Here is a 19348-nt window from a genome sequence, read left to right on the forward strand (position 1 = left end):
ATCACATATATTATGCATGAGCCATGTTCGAACCCTGAACATTACACTTATTCATTTTTAAGGTGCAATTTCTATCGACTAAACAAAAAAAGAAGTCAATCTTAATTAAGTACAAGATGTATTAAATCAAAAAGAAACAAGGGTCGTAAAGGGGCTAAAAACACGTCACCACTTAAAAATAATTACATACCAAAATTACAAATTCAAAAAATACAATTAAATCAAGTGATCCCAAGTCATAAACAAGGTAGCAAGTTAAACCATCACATATTCAAACCGTAGTTAAAACATTTTTTTTTTAATCTTCAACTATCACTAAACAAGAGTCTTTACTTTATCAAGAAACACATCAATCCATAAAGTCTTTTGCTCAAATTTTTTGTTGTTTTGTTCTTTCCAAATAAGCCAACAACATGCCACCAAAATTACAAAGAAACACTTAAGTGTCTCTTTATTAAACAAATAACTATTACCAAATTGTAAAACATGATAACGACCATCAATAAAAAAAATCCTATAAATTCCCAACTACTTTGTAACTACGCTAAAGATTACTAAAAACATCAATTCTATTCCGAAGTTCCACGTCGAAAGTAAAATAACCTGAATAATAATTTATAAGTAAAAGACGATCCTCATATTTTTTGAACAAAGTAGAGAGTCTAAATGAGTCTTTGCCTTTCTCATCGAATTATCTTTGTTGGCAACTTATTTTGAATAACACTATTACAAATCATCACCTTATGCTCCAACGCTTCCATCAGATTATTCCACATAAAATATTAGCCGTGTGAGGTTGAAATGTAATTGCCAGTTCGTACAAACCTTTTTTTGTTGAATTTTCTTCTTTTTTTTTCCCAATCTAACAAACAAGTGCCAGTGAATTGTGATCTTGCTTCCACACCCAAACTTTAAACCCTGTCTGTGCTGGACCCAGTGAAGAGACAAAATTAAATAAAATAATAATAAATTTAATACTAAAGAGAGACTTAAATTAAATTCTGGTTTTCCTATTTTACCACAAACTCCAAATAAAGCTCACTTTCTTACATATAATAGTAAATAAAACCTTCTGCCGACGAAATTTAACAACCACTTTATTTTATTATATTTATTTCTCATCTAAAAACAAACCAAAAAGAATCTCCCGACACATTCTTAATTTTCAATGCAAATTAGTTAACAATATTAACATATTGTAAAATGAGCTAAATTCTCACAACTAGTATGATACCCGTGCCAAGCACGGGGGCAAACCTTTAAAAATTTACTTATTTTTGTTTACAACATAAATAAAAATTATGATGAATAGAGTAACAAAAAACGCATGATAAAAAATAATGGTCGATTTTTAGAAAATCAAATAACTCATATAATTTCTTTTCGTGATATCTAAACTAATGGTCAAATTTTAGGAAATCAAACTTACGATTTATTGACACCATTAACAAAAATATATCATCAAACGGTGAATCTCATTTAAAGTAATAACGGATTTGTGCTACATGAGCTCACACATCTCATATTAAAATTTTTGTATTTTATGAGCATAAAGTACTATTAAATTAAACTTAATATATGCTTTCATTAGATATATTAGAATGACCCATAAATAAACACATTTTCTTTTGATATAAATTTTAAAAAATAAATGTTTACCCTTGACTAACAATTAAAACACGTCTACTGCATGTTCTCCAATAATACATATTATCATAAGGAATCACTTTGGTATTGCATACACAGGATAAATACCACCAATCGCAGTTAGGTTCCAAATGTTCTACTTTGCCCAATATAGCGTACACCGACCCCTGCAATATTTAATTGTGACAACTTAGGTACAACTTCATAAATCTAAAATGAAAATAGACAAACAAATCAATATCAGTAATGGTTACCATTGCACATAAACCAAGGGTTGATAGAGTATGTCTAATTGTTTTGTACACCCACTGATCCAATACATGTGCTTTTGTAGTTTCATTTATTGCATATATCGAATGAGGCTTAGAAATTGTTCTGTCCAGCATTCTATAGATATAAAAGACATATTTTATTAAGTGAACATAAAATGCATTCCAAACTACTCCGTGTATATACTGTAAATAGGAGAAAACTATAAACCTTTGCTTCAATTCTGCAGCGGCATCAATATTTGGATTGAATAACACCCTTGTATATTGTCCGAAATTCTGAACAGTAGGTATACCTGAATTATAATTTAGTTATGTTGAATTTTGTTTAAGCATCGAAGCCTTATTAAAATTACACGGTGAGGGTTATGTGATACCTTTCCAAAAATTCATCCTTCCAAAAAGCAATACAACACATGTACTGTCGGATGCATCAGACTTTAAAAAATTAATCAGCTTGTCCACATAATGGCCACGTAGAATACACTTAAATCGATAACTAAACAAAACATAAAGATTAATAAGTTACTCTCTCCATCCCAAAATATAAATAAAAATAAAAGAAAAAAACTTGATGTATTGGGTTAAAAATTTGGAGTACTTTACATTATTTATTTATTAAAAAAATAAATAAATAATTGACAAACGAAAGTCTTAGTTTTATAGACAAACGAAAGTTTATTTAATTTTATGCTAAGTATATATTATAGACAAACCTATCAAATAATCGGTATCATAGTTATCATTAAAAATCTTATGAGGTTCACTGATCATGTATATATTAGCAGGTATCAACTTGTCATCAAATTTTTTGATTTTAGTTCCAAATTGAAAATTAATTTTATAGGCATGATTGGTGGTTCTATATGATCCCACATTAGTGGCAACACTAAAGTTGCTTATGGAATACACATGGCCCTCAGTGAGTTCCTTTTCATATTTGTAAATTAATGTTCTTCGAACTGTTGCATGGATCTTTTCACCCTAGAATACACACAAAAAAAAAAAATTAGATATGATTGCTTAAAAAATTTAAAAAATAAATTGAAAATCAAGATGTGAATAAACCTTCTTATCCATCAAAACCATTTCTAAAGAATATGGCAGCACATCTCTATTCATATCTTTAACAAACCACATGCGAACAATTCTAACCAATACATTCCATGTTTCTTTGGATGGAGAAATTTCAGAAATATAATTATATTTTGGAGGCATTTTCTTAAAAATTCAAGTAAATAAAAAACAATGAAAATAAACAAAGAGATATAACTATAACTAAAGAGAAGAGAATTGAGAAATGATGAGTTTTAGGGTTGAGATTAAGGTCCTATATATAGTGAAAAAAGGACATATGAGTAATTTGGTCAAATTAAATGTTTCCTTTTAAATTACCCTAATAAAAATTTAGGAATGTTTTATGCACATGATTTGAATCAAGACACAAACAATGACTTTATCCATACCATCCCCACATATTTGCGATCCAAAAAAAAAAAGCATAAAAACTATAAGCAACAATCTTCCCCACATATTTCCTTTTTAATACTATTGTGCCACAATTTGACAGCTTTGATTGCTATGAAATAGGATCACCACATTAATATTACTTTTTATAAACATAATTACATATTTGCCGATCAATATCAATTTGTATTGAATGTAAATAATCAATTCCCTTTTTATATATTATTATTATTATATATTTGATTATTTGAATTTTTTGTGTAAAAAAAAATTATATAAATAATTAATAACAATTTCCGAAAAAAAAACTATATATTATGTCTATCAATATAATACAGATGTTGTGACAAATTTCCGGAAAAAAAAAATTAAATTAAATTAAATGGACAAATATATGAATGTCAATATATAGAATAATCAATTGCCGAAAAAAAAAATTATGCCTATCAATATCAATTTGTATTGAATGTAAATAATCAATTCCTTTTTATATATTATTATATTATTATATATTTGATTATTTGAATTTTTTGTGTAAAAAAAAATTATATAAATAATTAATAACAATTTCCGGAAAAAAAAAAACTACATATTATTAGTGAGCAATCTCATATATTCCTGTTTTATAGTATATCCTACAATTAGTGACAAATCTCGGTCATAATACAGATGCTGTGACAAATCTCGGAAAAAAAATTAGTTAACATATTTCCTTTTTAAAATATCTATATTCAATACAAATATTGTAGGATGATTGTGAGCAAAACATTTGAAATTGAGCAATAAATACAAATATGTGAGGATGAATGTGAGCAAAGCATTTGAAAATTTGCATTAAATGAGGCTTAGAAAATAAGCCTCAAATGTATAGTATTAAGATTAAGATTAAGATTAAGATTATAATAATTCAAAATTTAAGATGAGTCGAGTTAGTAACATGAATGAATTATTTCGAGTTTGTATATTGTACTAAAAAGTGTGGTTGTATAATTTTTGGTAGTATAGTTGTATATAGACATATATCATACTATTCTTTTGTGCTAATTCAAAACTCCAACAAATGATTTTGTGTCAACCTCAAGTTTTAAACGAAAAGTACAGATAATTCATTGTTGATTATAGACGTTGTAAAAATTAAATTATACACAAATGATTGCTACTAATTCATTGTTGATTTTTTATTTAGAATTTTTTTCTTATTGGTCTAGTAAATATCAAAAGAGATGATGGTGAGTATGCATTTAGTTTGTGATGATGTTAAAATTTCTATTTTCTATATAAAAGATTTTTTTACCGGTATTAATGAAATTTCTTTTATACAAAAAAAATAATTTATTTAAGAAAATAACTTTGCACGGTATCTTAAGCGTGTGTAGTTGATGGTTTCCGGTAGTAAATATAAATCATATCTAAATTATAAAAAAATTGCACATAAATTATAAATGTTTCCGGTATTTCTTTAGTAATATTAATTAATATAGTACAAACTCACATAATGATGTTGGCTAGAGACTTTGAAGTGTGCCCATCTCAAAGGGCTCAGGTTTGATTCCTCTCGGAGAAAAAAAAAAAAACTCTAATTTTAAATTGACCCCCACAAGTGAACGGTAGAATTGATCCCCTTAAATAGTCGATCATTGGACGGGATACTACATTTTCAAAATAGGAAAAAAAATTAATATGGTACAATCATATTTTATTTTACCATAAAGGATTATATATATGTATATATATATATATATACAACAACAACAAATAAATTCATTCATTTTATTTCCTTACTATAATAATTTTTGTTTAAAATAAAAACATATTTTAAAAAAAAGCACAAAAAATTAAACTTGTATTTTGTTAAAAAAATTCCTGCAACCAAAAATAATTAATTTATTCAAGTTTTCAAATTATTGGAAAACAAATTTGTGATAATAACAATTTGAATTATTTCTTTTTTAAGTATGCAAATTAAACGCAATGTTATGTTTGACTTTTTTTAGTGAAAGTCATACGTATGGAGCATTGAAACTTAAAATTCTTTTCTTTCTTTACCGGGTAACCGATTGCACAGGTTGACAGAAAATATTTTGTTTTTAACGTGTTGTGAACATTGTTGTCTTCTACTGCCTTTCCTCTGTGTTATATTTTGCTGCGGGATGGATCTATTCATTAAATTCAATATTCAATCTATTAAAGGAAGCCAATAATTTCGGATCAAAAAATGGAATTCAATAATTTCATGGAATCAATTTAATGTTATTTATGTATGAGAAAAATAAAAATTCATTCAATTATAAAAAAATTAACAAAGAAAACATTTAATATTATATATTTTTATAATTAAATTCGTTTATTTATTTAATTTTATTTAACATTACTTTGTTACATATATTGCACGAAAATTCATATAAAATATTTAAAATTTATTTATTTTTATAAATTAGTTTGAATTCATATAAAATATAATTTGTTTCAATTCAATATATTTTTTTTACTTTGTTACATCCTGTATGAGAATTCCTATAAAATATTTTAAATTTTATTTCGCTTATTTATTTCAATTCATTAAAAAAAAAAACAAATTCATTTTATAACATGAAAATTCATATAAAATATTTTATAGTTTATTATATATACACAACACATTTTCATGACAACATCGTTTTATAATTTTTCTTATGATATATATGTATGAGACTCTTAAAGAAAAATCATAATAAATAAAAAGATGAAAGTTAATTATACTAAAGCAATAACATAATCTTTCAAACCAAAGCAACACATTGCTTAAGCTGTAAAATAATATTTACGGTAGAAATATTACATCTTTTCTATATATAAAAAAAATACACAATACACCTTTAAAATTAATTTACATTCATACTTGTGAGAAAGATTAACAATCACTTAAAACTCATATATTATGATTAACAATCACTTAACCCTAGTTCACATATCACTTATATTCTTCTTTTGGGTTCCACATCTGCAAAAAGTGAAAAGAATGATGAATATATAGATTAAGAAGAATATCGATAATAGAAAAATTGAAAATAGAAAAATTGAAAATAATACAAAGAAAATAGCTAAAGAGAAAAGAGATGGAAAATGTGTGATTTGAATGTTCAACCAAAGACCATTTATATAGGGAAAAACATGGGTATATAAGTAACTTTATCCATAATATGTAATTAAACCGATTAATAACAAATATATTGATTCCTTTTTTGGTGAATGTCATCTTATGATTTTTTATAGAAAATTTAATATTTAACACACAAACATTAGAAAGAAGCAAAAAATCTCATGAAAATTAAATGCTTATAATGCAATACTAAAATTAACTTTGAAAAAATTATTATAATTTTTAAATAATTTCGTGATTATTACTTTTAATTATAAAAATAATTTAACAAATAATTTATTTATATAAAATATATAAACCGACTACAATTTTTAGAATATGTTTTTAATTTTTTTCTTTATTTTTTCAATATCAATCACTTGAAATTAAATGTTTCCTTTTAAATTACCCTAATAAAAATAAATCAACATATAATATTATATTTTAGGAATGTTCTATGCACATGATTTATACTACCTTTTATATATTGAATAAATCTGTGATACGAAATTTGAATTTGAATCAAGACACAAACAATGACTTTATTATAAGCAAAATTTGACAACAATGAAAATTTTAATTTAGGTAGTAAAATTATAACAACTTTCTAAGCAAGCCAAAAAAAGCCAAAAATCTCGAAATATTGAAGTCAATTTAATGCTATTAATGTACAAATTATTTTCAAATAATAATTTCGATTTAAAAATTATTTTCTTTTGAAATAATAATAAAATAATAATTTAAATATGAAAATTAGTATTTAAATTCGTTTTTTATTAGAAAAAAAAATCATGAAAAAAAAATTTGTGAATAAATTTTTTTCTTCCATAATCTTTCATAAATATGTACTTTATTTGAAATATAAATATATATTATTAATTTAAACTTGGTTATATTTTTATAATATTTAAACAAATTTGGTTAATTATTACTTAAATTTATTAAAAAAATAAATTGACTTTGAATATCGATTATTCACGAAATTTAATATATAATATTTTATAATATAATTTATTTATTTATGTGTTATATATTTGTGATTTATTTATTATATTTCATTTATATTATACTAATTATAATTATAATTGTATGTTTGGAATTTTATTATTTGAATTTGAAATATTTCCTTTTTAAAGTATGCTTTTAATATGGTTGTGTGAGGATGAATGTGAGCAAAGCATTTGAAAATGAACAATAAATGAGAGCTTAGAAAATAAGCCTCAAATGTATAGTATTAAGATTTGGAGAATTAATGTCCAATTTTAACTAAAAAATGTATTCATATTTAGTATTAGACACCCTCAAACATTAAATTTTTTTTTTGACAAACGCTCAAACATTAAATTAATTACACTAAATTGTATTATGATCTCTTAAGTAAAATTTTGAGTTAGAGTTTTGTGAATAAAAAATTGAGATTTAGAGAAGAAATCTTACAAAAGGTAGTCAACTAAAGTCCTCTACCGAATCAACAATATTGACACAAATAAATGTTTATATCTCTTAATTATCCGACTAAAAACATATACTGAAAGAAGTCCATCCCTTAAATATATTTCAATCTACTTCAAAAGATCATTAATTTCCACATTTGCGCGTAAGAATACCTCAATTTATAATCAAAATCCAAAGATATTTTCATCAATTATATAGTTACCAAAATTAAAAAAATATTAACATACCAACAAAAGAAAAAATAGAAAATTTCCTTATTTTGATTATTGAGCAAACAAAGTCCAGTGGAGGAACAGCCAATGCCACCACCATCACAACCTAGGTCCCACCTCTCACCTCACTCTTTACTAACTCTCACTCCCACAAACTACAAACAAAATTCATTAATTTCCACATATACAAAAAACATTTAATTAATTAATTATTAATTTACTTAATTTTCTGTCATAATTTTCATATTTATTTAATAATCCCATCTTTCTCTCATTCATTGCTTTAAACTCTCTCTCTCTCTCTCTCTCTCTCTCTGTCTCTCTGTCTCTTCTCTCTCTCCCTTCTTCAATCTCCTTCTTTCTTACGCGTCTTCATTTCCACACACACACACACACACAAACACTACCCTATTCTCTCTCTAAACATTGCTATTAGGACCAGACCAAGACGGTGGTTATTGCCTTCTTAAAGAATCAAATCAAAATCACCCAACATTCAACTCTTTCAACACACACACTTTTCTTATCTTCCCCGAAAAAAAAAACATTTTTTTTTTAGTTTCAATTATCAATTACAAAAAAGGGGTTTAATTTTGGATCCGTTTATATTTATGGGTTTTTGTTCAACAATGCAAAAATTGGATCTTTATGTGAATTAAGTTACTGGGGTTTTTTGATTTGAAGAAGAAAGAGTAACTAAGTAGTACAAGTGTTCTTGAGTTGTGAGTGTCAGTGATGCATACCGGTGGTAGACTCATTGCTGGTTCTCACAACAGGAATGAGTTTGTGCTTATCAATGCCGAAGAAAATGGAAGGGTACTTTTTTTTTTCTCTTTCTTAATTTGTAGGGTTTTTAATTTACCTCCAATTATATGTTCAGTTCTTTCTACATATAAATTGTTCATCTTTGTTTTTTATTTTATTTTCTGAAATTTTCTCTCTCTGTCGGTGGTGGATTTTTTCAATCAATTTTGCATTTTGATGCAAGTTAGATGGGTTTATTGTTGTTTTCTACTACCCCTTTTATTAATTTGTTGAAGGGTTTCTTCAGATTTTGCAAATTTTAGATTTTGTGATTTCAGTGGATGTGGAAAAAAAACTGGATTTTGAGCTTCAATTTGAGTTCTTACTTTTGGTTTCTATGTGTAATTGACTTCAGATTTGCTTGATTGAGGTAAAGTTGTGGGGGGTTTGACTCATGTTGAGTGTGTTTGATGATTTACAATGCATAAGCGTTTTTGCAGATTATGTGCGTTTTAGATTGGTTGACTTGTTAAATTGGAGTAATTACTAATGATATTGTCACTTTTGGGAAGATTTGATGTTGATTTATAGGTTACTTGTGATTATGATTTAACTTTGTGAATGTCAATTAGATTTATAGATTTGTCTCTTTCCCTTGCCTTCATTTTTTAGTAACTTGGATTTGTAACCTTTTTCATTGGGAAGGAAATGATTCTATTAATAAGGAATCTTAATGACAAGTTAGATCATTATTAATTCACAAAATATTGTAAATCAGGTGCAAATTTCATTAACCTCTCTATTTCTTGGTTTGGTTCTTTCCAGATTAAGTCGGTTCGTGAACTGAGTGGACAGATATGTCAGATTTGTGGAGATGAGATTGAGGTTACTGTGGATGGGGAGCCCTTTGTTGCTTGCAATGAGTGTGCTTTCCCTGTTTGTCGGCCTTGTTACGAGTACGAGCGAAAAGAAGGGAATCAAGCCTGCCCTCAGTGCAAGACCAGATACAAACGCCTCAAAGGTGAGATCAAGATCAATTCTGTATTCTTCTCGTTGACTTCGTTGTTGACATTCTCTTATCTAATCTTACTAATCAATGAACTGCAGGTAGTCCAAGGGTCGAAGGTGATGAAGAAGAGGATGGTATTGACGACATAGACAATGAGTTTGATTATGATCTTGATGATTTTGGCCAGCCACAACATCCAGATTCAGTGTTTTCTGGGCGCCTTAACACCGGCCGTGGTTCTAATACCAATATATCTGGCGCAAATTCAGAACATGGATCACCTCCTCTCAATTCTGAAATCCCGCTCCTGACTTATGGGGAGGAGGTATATCTTTGAATTCCGCTTTTGACATGTCTGATTTTCACTCATTTATTGCATTACTCAGCGCCGCCGGCAGCAACATTAATCCTTTATATAACACTGTTGGATCTTCTTTATTTATAGGATCCTGAGATATCTTCTGATAGACATGCTTTAATTGTTCCACCATATATGAATCATGGAAACCGAGTCCATCCCATGCCTTATACTGATCCATCTACTCCATGTAAGTCTTGTATAATTGTTTATATTGCATTTTTTCACGTTTCGTACTATCTTTATATATTGTCTCACATTTGTGCTTCTTTTGCCATAGTGCAACCAAGACCGATGGTTCCCAAGAAAGACATTGCAGTATATGGATATGGAAGTGTAGCTTGGAAAGACCGAATGGAGGAATGGAAGAAAAGGCAGAGTGACAAACTTCAGGTGGTGAAACACGAAGGGGATAGCAATGATGGAAGTTATGACCTGGACGACCCTGATTTGCCCATGTAAGAAAGAAGCAATTATATTTCATTAATTTTCTGAGATATGATTTTTGCTTTGTTTATTAATATCTTTTTATTAATATATTATTTCAGGATGGACGAAGGAAGACAGCCACTTTCTCGGAAACTACCTGTCCCTTCAAGCAAGATAAATCCGTACAGGATTATTATAGTTCTCCGTCTTGTAATCCTCGGGCTTTTTTTTCATTATAGAATTCTCCACCCAGTTAACGATGCATATGGCTTGTGGCTGACATCAGTCATCTGTGAAATATGGTTTGCTGTATCTTGGATAATGGATCAATTTCCAAAATGGTACCCGATAACGCGAGAAACATACCTTGACCGTCTATCGCTGAGGTAATTGAGCCTACCTATCATATCTGGTGGTTTTAGTATCTCAATTTGGCATTTATAGTATATCTTGATTCTGTTACTCAATGTTGGATTCTTACTTGGTTGCAGGTATGAGAAAGAAGGGAAACCATCTGGATTGTCAAGTGTGGACGTCTTTGTGAGTACTGTTGATCCTATGAAAGAACCTCCACTGATTACAGCAAACACTGTTCTATCTATCCTTGCTGTTGATTACCCGGTCGATAAAGTTGCTTGCTATGTCTCTGATGATGGTGCTGCCATGCTCACTTTTGAAGGACTTTCTGAAACATCTGAATTTGCAAGGAAATGGGTTCCGTTTGTTAAGAAATATAATATTGAGCCCCGTGCCCCTGAATGGTATTTCGGGCAGAAGATGGATTATCTGAAAAATAAAGTCCACCCGGCATTTGTTAGGGAAAGGAGAGCAATGAAGGTTTCTATTTTCTCTGCTTCCACTTTTTCCTCTTTGTATGATTTTCTTCGTATATAGTTGACTTAGGTGGTTTGAATTTTGGATATAAATGGTATATCATTAGATATGATTCACGATAGTACATTATGGAGTTGTTTGATCCATGCAACCAGCCCCATATAGTGGGAAAAAGTTTTAGTTGTTGTCCTTGATAACCAAGAATGTAACATTTGACACTGACATTGTTAATGACTTTTGTCTCTTTGGTTGTTGTAGAGAGATTATGAAGAATTTAAGGTGAGGATCAACAGTCTGGTGGCAACAGCACAAAAGGTTCCTGAGGATGGATGGACCATGCAAGATGGGACACCATGGCCTGGAAATGATGTGAGGGATCATCCCGGCATGATTCAGGTAAGAAGATATGTAGATAAGATTTTCATGCATATGTATATCTATATGTATAATTTTGTAATTTAGGTTGGACCATACGATCCGCACGTTACAATCCTCGTTACGATTTTTCATCCCCCTCCCAATCCTAACCTCTCCATTTTCACGACATCACCTACGAGTTAGAAATGATATTTTGTGTCTTTGTGTTTTACAGGTCTTCCTTGGTCACGATGGTGTTCGTGATGTTGAGGGAAATGAGTTACCTCGCTTGGTTTATGTTTCTCGTGAAAAAAGGCCAGGGTTTGATCACCACAAAAAGGCTGGTGCTATGAATTCTCTGGTAAGTCTCAAATTACTTATATTGGTTCAGGTGCAAACTGGTGATGATCCATTGCCTTCAATGACATGTTTTTGTATATTTGAAGGTACGGGCGTCGGCAATTATCACAAATGCACCATATATTCTGAATGTTGATTGTGATCACTACATTAACAATAGCAAAGCACTTAGAGAAGCCATGTGTTTTATGATGGACCCTCAACTTGGGAAGAAGATCTGCTATGTACAATTTCCTCAAAGATTTGATGGAATTGATAGACATGATAGATACTCAAACAGAAATGTTGTATTTTTTGATGTAAGTTTTTGCTTCCTTGATTCTTTGCTTTTATTAGTTTTCCTTTTTCTTTCTGCCCTTTATCATGACAAGTTTACTTCCTAATTGAAAACAGATAAACATGAAAGGATTGGATGGATTACAAGGTCCGATTTATGTCGGAACTGGATGTGTCTTCAGAAGGTATGCGCTTTATGGATATGATGCACCTGTCAAGAAGAAGGCCCCAAGCAAAACCTGCAACTGTTTGCCAAAATGGTGCTGCTGGTGCTGTGGCTCTAGAAAGAAAAAGAATCTCAACAATAAGAAAGATAAAAAGAAGAAGGTGAAGCACAGCGAAGCATCAAAGCAGATACACGCACTTGAAAATATTGAGGCAGGGAACTCAGGGAACGCAGGGAATGCTGGGAACGAAGGTTAGAATTTTGGATCAATTAGCTGTCCTTACTTTATGAAAAAACTTTATACGAGAAAATTTGGTAGATGACATTAAATGCTAACTATGTTCTGCTTCAGGAGCCATCGTTGAGAAACCACCCAATTTGACTCAATTGAAATTGGAGAAGAGGTTTGGACAATCTCCAGTGTTTGTAGCCTCTACACTTTTGGATGATGGTGGAATTCCACAAGGAGTGAGTCCTGCGTCGCTTTTAAAAGAAGCCATTCAAGTTATCAGTTGCGGTTATGAAGACAAAACCGACTGGGGAAAAGAGGTAAGCATCAAAAGAAGTACTTTTTTTAATAATTCTTTTTGAAGACTAGTTTTCAATTCATTTTCTGATATTTCTTCCTTGTGCTCACAATTATTGGATTGAACCAGGTTGGATGGATCTATGGTTCGGTGACAGAAGATATCTTGACTGGATTCAAAATGCACTGCCATGGTTGGCGGTCTGTGTATTGCATCCCTAAGCGACCTGCATTCAAGGGGTCAGCACCCATCAATCTTTCAGATCGTCTACATCAAGTTCTTCGTTGGGCTCTTGGTTCCGTTGAGATCTTTTTCAGCAAACATTGTCCAATCTGGTACGGGTATGGTGGTGGATTGAAGTTTTTGGAACGATTTTCCTACATAAATTCAGTCGTATATCCATGGACTTCCCTTCCATTGATCACCTATTGTACTCTACCGGCCATATGTCTTCTCACTGGAAAATTTATTGTTCCTGAGGTAAGCTTATGCTTATTGTTGATCTAATATTTGAAGAATAGTAGACATGGCTATTAACATAACATTTTATTTTTCATCTACTATTCAGATAAGCAACTATGCAAGTCTTGTGTTCATGGCCCTCTTCATATCCATTGCTGCAACCGGTATCCTTGAGATGCAATGGGGTGGTGTTGGAATAGATGATTGGTGGAGGAATGAACAATTTTGGGTGATTGGAGGTGCTTCGTCACATCTTTTTGCCCTTTTCCAAGGTTTACTCAAGGTTTTAGCTGGTGTTGACACAAACTTCACCGTTACATCAAAAGCAGCCGATGATGGAGAGTTCTCGGAGCTCTACATCTTCAAGTGGACCACACTGTTAATCCCTCCAATGACATTATTGATCATGAATATCGTTGGTGTGATTGTCGGTGTCTCCGATGCTATCAATAATGGTTATGACTCATGGGGACCTCTATTCGGTAGATTATTCTTCGCCCTTTGGGTCATCATACATCTTTATCCATTCCTCAAGGGTTTGCTTGGGAAACAAGATAGGATGCCTACCATCGTATTGGTGTGGTCAATCCTTCTAGCTTCTATCTTAACTCTCTTATGGGTTAGAGTGAACCCTTTTGTGTCAAGAGATGGTCCTGTCTTAGAAATTTGTGGATTGAATTGTGATGATACATGAATAAATAAAAGCTGAATGAGGTGTTTTTGAAGAAGCAATCAATGTATTGAATATGGCACGCTTCACATCACATCGCAAAGAACAAAAAGTTATTGCACGAATTTTTGGATGGAAGTTGTATTTTTCGGGTGTGTAGATACAGAGGAAAGAAAGGAAAAGGAAGGAAGGAGGAGGGAGTTTGACACATTGTTACCTGTAATAGAGGTTTTTTTTTCCATTTATTCTTTGATTATATTTTCTGTGATTTTCAAGTGTTGTTGTTATTCTCTTTTTCTAGTTGTTTATTTCATGTATTCTTATATAAGAAAGAGGCATTGAATGATATATATAAGTTATTCCCTCTTCAAAACAGAGGGACCAACAGTCTCAAGAATTAGTGGTCATGTTTTAAGGTATGGTTTTTTGTTTAAACCTTTGTGACATGAGATTTCTTCCTCATTTGTAATACCATCAGCTATGGATATTCTTGTTCCTCACATGTTCTTTATGTTCCTTTCTTCAAACTTTATGGAACTATGTTGCCACGAGAAACTTGTGATGTTGCTATATTGTGGAACCTTTTCCTACATATATATGTTGCATGCATTAAAGGCTTATTGAGACTTATGAAATTTATCACTTCACTAGATTTGTTGAGCTTTTTTGTGTGTAAATTGGGTATTTTTGTGTGTGGAACTGTAAAAACTAATCTTTTTTAGTCGAGGTAGGATTATTGTGTGTAACTGTAAAAACTAATCATTGAGTCAGCTAGGCAGGTAGTCTTTACTATGTGTAACTGTAAAGACTAATCATTTGAGCCAGGTAGGATTAAAATTGATGGCAAAATTTTCTTTCATGAGTTGAGTTTAAAAAGTAGAAACTTGATTATTTGCTAATTTCAAGCTCATATCTTCTGCCATAATTTGGCTTGCTAATTTAGGCTACCTAAAATATAAGGAAAGAATCCAAATCTTTTCAATGGTTAACTAATTTGGTGGTGCTAATGCAGAATATATGCACATGATTTGTATAATCTACTACCCCTATATGACAATTAATTATAGTATCTGTTTGCTATTCTGAACATTGTACTTTAAGCTATATTCTTCTCCATCTTGGTCAAAAAGTGACTAAGAAACATCCCTACCTATATGCATTTAGAGTTGTAGTTAGAACTAGAAGGGTGACTAATAATAAGAAAGAAGAAATATCTCATCCTTGCATACCAGATGCAAGAAAAATACACCAACATTACATTGGTTCCATTGGAATTGAACAAAGTCCCTTCAGTTAATTAATTTTTAAGTTCACAAAAATATAAAACAATAATGCATTAGTATGATAAAAAGAACATAATATTTTAGAAAGAAAAAAAAAAACAAAACAAAGGATGATGGACCGTATGTTAGGCCCAAGAGGTCTAGACTTTTTTTTTTTCACCCTCTGGTTCCTAGGGGAAGGGGCCCATAGTAGTCCAGAGTTCAGGCCGAATTCTGACATCAAGTGGTTTCAGTCCCCTCCCAAATGCAATTGCGTGGATCAAATTGTGGTCATCCATACCAAGTTCGGCGCTAATCACCACTGAACCAACTAACATTTGGTTCTTAGACATTTGCTTCCAAAAGAATAACATAAAAAGTAGTAAAAAAGAAAACAAGAATCTATAACATAATCCTAATGCTAATAGTATTTTATTTAAGGTTGTATTGAAAAAAATAATGGCAATGAGCTACTCTAATACAGTACTTCCAACTTCCATGGTAATTCCACTAAAGGTACAACCTTTTATCTGCAAGAGTTTATCATTTTGAAGAATTTCTCTTTCAATATTCATGTAGCTAATGCTTTTAAGATTATTGTGGTGGGATTTTCAGAGACAGTATTGCAGCAACTTTTGGTATGTTTTGCTTTCAATACGGGTATCGCCAATTCTTTTGATGCTGAGTTATCAATACAAGAGTTTTTTTTTTTTCCACCATCAGTTTAATCTGGTTTGGGGGTCAATTCTGACATTAAGTTGTTTCAACCTTGCAATAATGTAAATAGCAAAAGTTGCCAATACAAATAGAGAAAATATGTAGTAAAACATAAAAAGACTAGAATATTATTGACCTAATTATAATAAACTAAACTCACAATTCATTAACATGAATGAAGTATCAAAGTTTGTCAATTAAAAAACAAAAATATTTAATAGAATGTATTTTCGCGAACAAGTCAACTGTCAACAATCTACTAGGAGAAACAAACAAACAACAAAGTATTGATGTCATGTTGAAGGTGATGATGTATGTAGTGAAAATCAATCTTAATGTACTTGATGCGTTTATGAAATAAAATAAAGGGTTTGCAAACTCAAACTGGGTTTCTCAAACATACCAGAGTACAGAGTACATTTGTCTTATATGTAGTGAGAGAAACAACAAACTTCTAAGTTCTAACCAAAGTAGTACAATAGAAGTCTAGTAATAGTAAGGCATAGGCATGGCAATGGGGCGGGGCGGGGACGGATATTGCCCTCCCCAAACTCATCCCAATTTCGAGTGGGGATAAAATGTATAACCCCAAACCCATACCCAACGGGGATCGGATATCCCCATCGGAGTTCGGGTATCCCCGTTACGCATCTTTCCACATAAATTTGAATTGTATTTTAGTATTTTTTTTATCAAAAAAAGAAGTTAAATGTCCAAAATTATTTTGTTTCAACAATATTTTTTTAAATAAAGAAAAAATAGAGAAAATTGTTTGTTTAATACTCAAACTAAAAATAAATATAAACATATGAATGTAATTTAAGAGATTGTTGAAGGGTTTCTAATGTAAAATAGGTAAAATCTAATTTTAGTGTAAGTGGGGCGGGTTCGTGGACGGGTTCAGAGTGGGTATCAATGTGCCCATTACCCGCCCCAAACCCATCTTTTGAAATCGGGGAAAACCCAAACCCGAACCTAAATCCAGTCAACTCGGGTTTTCCCCGTCAAAACGGGTAGGGTTTGGGCGGATACCCACGAGTATGGGTTTTATTGTCATGCCTAGTAAGGCACCGATCAAGTCCAGTAATAATAAGGTATGCAAGACTTCCAATAAAATTCGTATTCATTAAGTAATGAATAGTTAAAATATCTGTTTATTTTACTTATGGAAATCCATTCAGCTATCCACATATCATACTCGTAACGAATATTTTTTTTTGTTTTGGTCAAGTAGTCTAGTGGTTAGAAAATCCACCTTAAAGATGAATAAGGGGAGTGTCCTGGGTTCGAACATGGTCTCTTGCACATATAGTGCGATGTCCCTACCAACTGAGCTAAACTCCCGAAAACTACTCGTAACAAATTTTATCCACAGATATCCGCGACAGATACGAGTTTTTTTTTTGTCATTCCGATGTTTCACTATGTGCCGTATACTTAAAATGAAAGAATGTAGTAGATGGAATATTTCTTATGTTCATTCTCAATTAAACTGAATAGAACATGTATATTGTATATATAAGGGCCCTTGGTTGGTAAAGTTTAAAGTGATTATTCAACTCAAAATGAATTGCTTATTATTGAAGATCCTCAAAGGTGCCTATAGTTCAACTGGAAAAAGACCTGATCAAGAGCAATCGTGACGTGATAGTATAATGGATTGCTTTGCTTTCACGTACACAAAAGTTGTTTTGGCTTTGTACAAGTTAAATGTTCCTTAATCTCGAGGAAAAGCTTGTGTGAAAGAGAAAGTACAAAAGGTCCATTAATTGATTAAGAAATTAATTGATTTTATTAATCAAAATATATTTAAGCTTACTTAGTCAAATACAGATTCAGACAACCAAAACCTGACAATTTGTATCACTTTATTTCAACCCTTCCCACTTATCCATAATTTTTTCTTTTTCAATACATCATGTCAAAGAAAACAAAAAATACTCCCATTAATTAGAAACTTTTTGGTACATTTTATAAGGCAATTATACTCTTAAATTTTGTTTTAAAAATTTTATTCTTGACTTTATTAAATGGAAAATAGCATTTTGCTTAATTTTCTTTACTAAAAACAACCTGAACAGAAGTTGAAATTTTCCACGATTTGAAATTTGGACTCATTCTTGATAAAATGATACAAGAAAAAAAAAATGACCAAGAATTTCTTCTACCTATATCTATCAAGGTGCGTTCCATTTTCCACACAAGATAATCAATATACCCTTATTCCATTTCCATGACTTTAGAGGTCAACTCAAATTCATATAGTACAAATACGTATGATATATAACTCTATTATTCAGCTTCTTGCTTCAATTCTTACCAAGGTTGAGTTAGGAATTCAACGATCATAACAAAATTCCAAAGACTTGATTTATTGAAGAAAATTTATAAATTTTGAAATACACAATTTATATATTATTTTATCAAAAAAATTAATATATACAGTATACTATATCCGTCTCATATATTGCATGTCTTTTTTTATAAAAAAAAAAAATGTCTCAAACTATGCTATTTTATAATATATGAAAATCTGCATTTTTTTTTAAACGTGTGAAATGTGAATACAAGATATATTCTAATTTTCCCCAAATAAAAAAAATTAAATATTTCGTCTACAAATTCTAAGTTAACAGGTAGAAATGTCAAAATTGTTAGGCCGGACAAAGTGGCAGAGCCAGAAAATTTATAAAGCTTGTACAAAAATTTTAGTTTTAAACAAAAATCTCATTATGCACTAAAAATATCAGTTTTGAACAAAAAAAAATCAATTTTACTTTAAACTAACCCCTAAAATATCAATAAAATTGACTAATGCCTGGGAAAGTGCCCAGGCTGGCCGGGCTGTAGATCCACCCATAGTCGGACGTTGCAACGGGATTCAAATTCAGTCCCTTCACTTTGTGTATGAGTTTTTAATGACTTATAATTTTGTTTAACTATAAAAAAAATATATATATTCCAATAGAAATGTGTTATTTCAACATCAGAATCCAAATATCATACGTA

The 19348-nt window shown here is 30.6% G+C and overlaps 2 protein-coding genes across 4 annotated transcripts; one reads left to right on the top strand and one right to left on the bottom strand.

Moving 5' to 3' along the window:
* Positions 1–1565: 1565 nt before the first annotated feature.
* Positions 1566–3605, bottom strand: LOC123913161. Of its 2 annotated transcripts, none has more exons than XM_045963772.1 (4): positions 2294–3605; positions 2128–2212; positions 1902–2034; positions 1566–1814 (listed from the first exon to the last, which is right to left on the bottom strand). In XM_045963772.1, the coding sequence occupies exons 1-4, from the start codon at positions 2307–2309 to the stop codon at positions 1656–1658; spliced, it is 393 nt and encodes a 130-aa protein (XP_045819728.1). In that variant the 5' UTR covers positions 2310–3605; the 3' UTR covers positions 1566–1655. The 2 variants fall into 2 exon arrangements, 1 of the variants encoding a protein (XP_045819728.1); XR_006811585.1 differs by having other exon boundaries at positions 1663–1814; positions 2128–2195; positions 2294–2518.
* Positions 3606–8399: 4794 nt separating this feature from the next.
* On the top strand, positions 8400–14860 carry LOC123913762 (cellulose synthase A catalytic subunit 2 [UDP-forming]-like). Of its 2 annotated transcripts, XM_045964610.1 has the most exons (14): positions 8400–8984; positions 9738–9933; positions 10020–10246; positions 10367–10469; positions 10560–10737; positions 10828–11094; positions 11200–11545; positions 11801–11938; positions 12135–12260; positions 12346–12558; positions 12653–12953; positions 13054–13250; positions 13358–13708; positions 13797–14860. In XM_045964610.1, exons 1-14 carry the CDS (start codon positions 8904–8906, stop codon positions 14382–14384), a joined length of 3312 nt encoding a protein of 1103 aa, XP_045820566.1. In that variant the 5' UTR covers positions 8400–8903; the 3' UTR covers positions 14385–14860. The 2 variants fall into 2 exon arrangements, with proteins under 2 accessions (XP_045820566.1, XP_045820565.1); XM_045964609.1 differs by having other exon boundaries at positions 8446–8984; positions 10367–10737.
* The last annotated feature ends 4488 nt before the right edge of the window (positions 14861–19348 follow it).

This window comes from Trifolium pratense, linkage group LG3 (assembly GCF_020283565.1).
Source record: "Trifolium pratense cultivar HEN17-A07 linkage group LG3, ARS_RC_1.1, whole genome shotgun sequence".
Classification (NCBI taxonomy): Eukaryota; Viridiplantae; Streptophyta; class Magnoliopsida; order Fabales; family Fabaceae; genus Trifolium; species Trifolium pratense.

Coding starts and splice junctions, on each gene's coding strand:
- LOC123913161 (XM_045963772.1), bottom strand. Junction 2,035..2,127: donor GCTGCAGAATTGAAGCAAAG/GTTTATAGTTTT, acceptor TTATATCTATAG/AATGCTGGACAGAACAATTT. Junction 1,815..1,901: donor CCCTTGGTTTATGTGCAATG/GTAACCATTACT, acceptor TAAATATTGCAG/GGGTCGGTGTACGCTATATT.
- LOC123913762 (XM_045964609.1), top strand. CDS start 8,904: ATGCATACCGGTGGTAGACTCATTGCTGGTTCTCACAACAGGAATGAG. Junction 12,559..12,652: donor GAAATGTTGTATTTTTTGAT/GTAAGTTTTTGC, acceptor AATTGAAAACAG/ATAAACATGAAAGGATTGGA. Junction 13,251..13,357: donor AAACCGACTGGGGAAAAGAG/GTAAGCATCAAA, acceptor GGATTGAACCAG/GTTGGATGGATCTATGGTTC.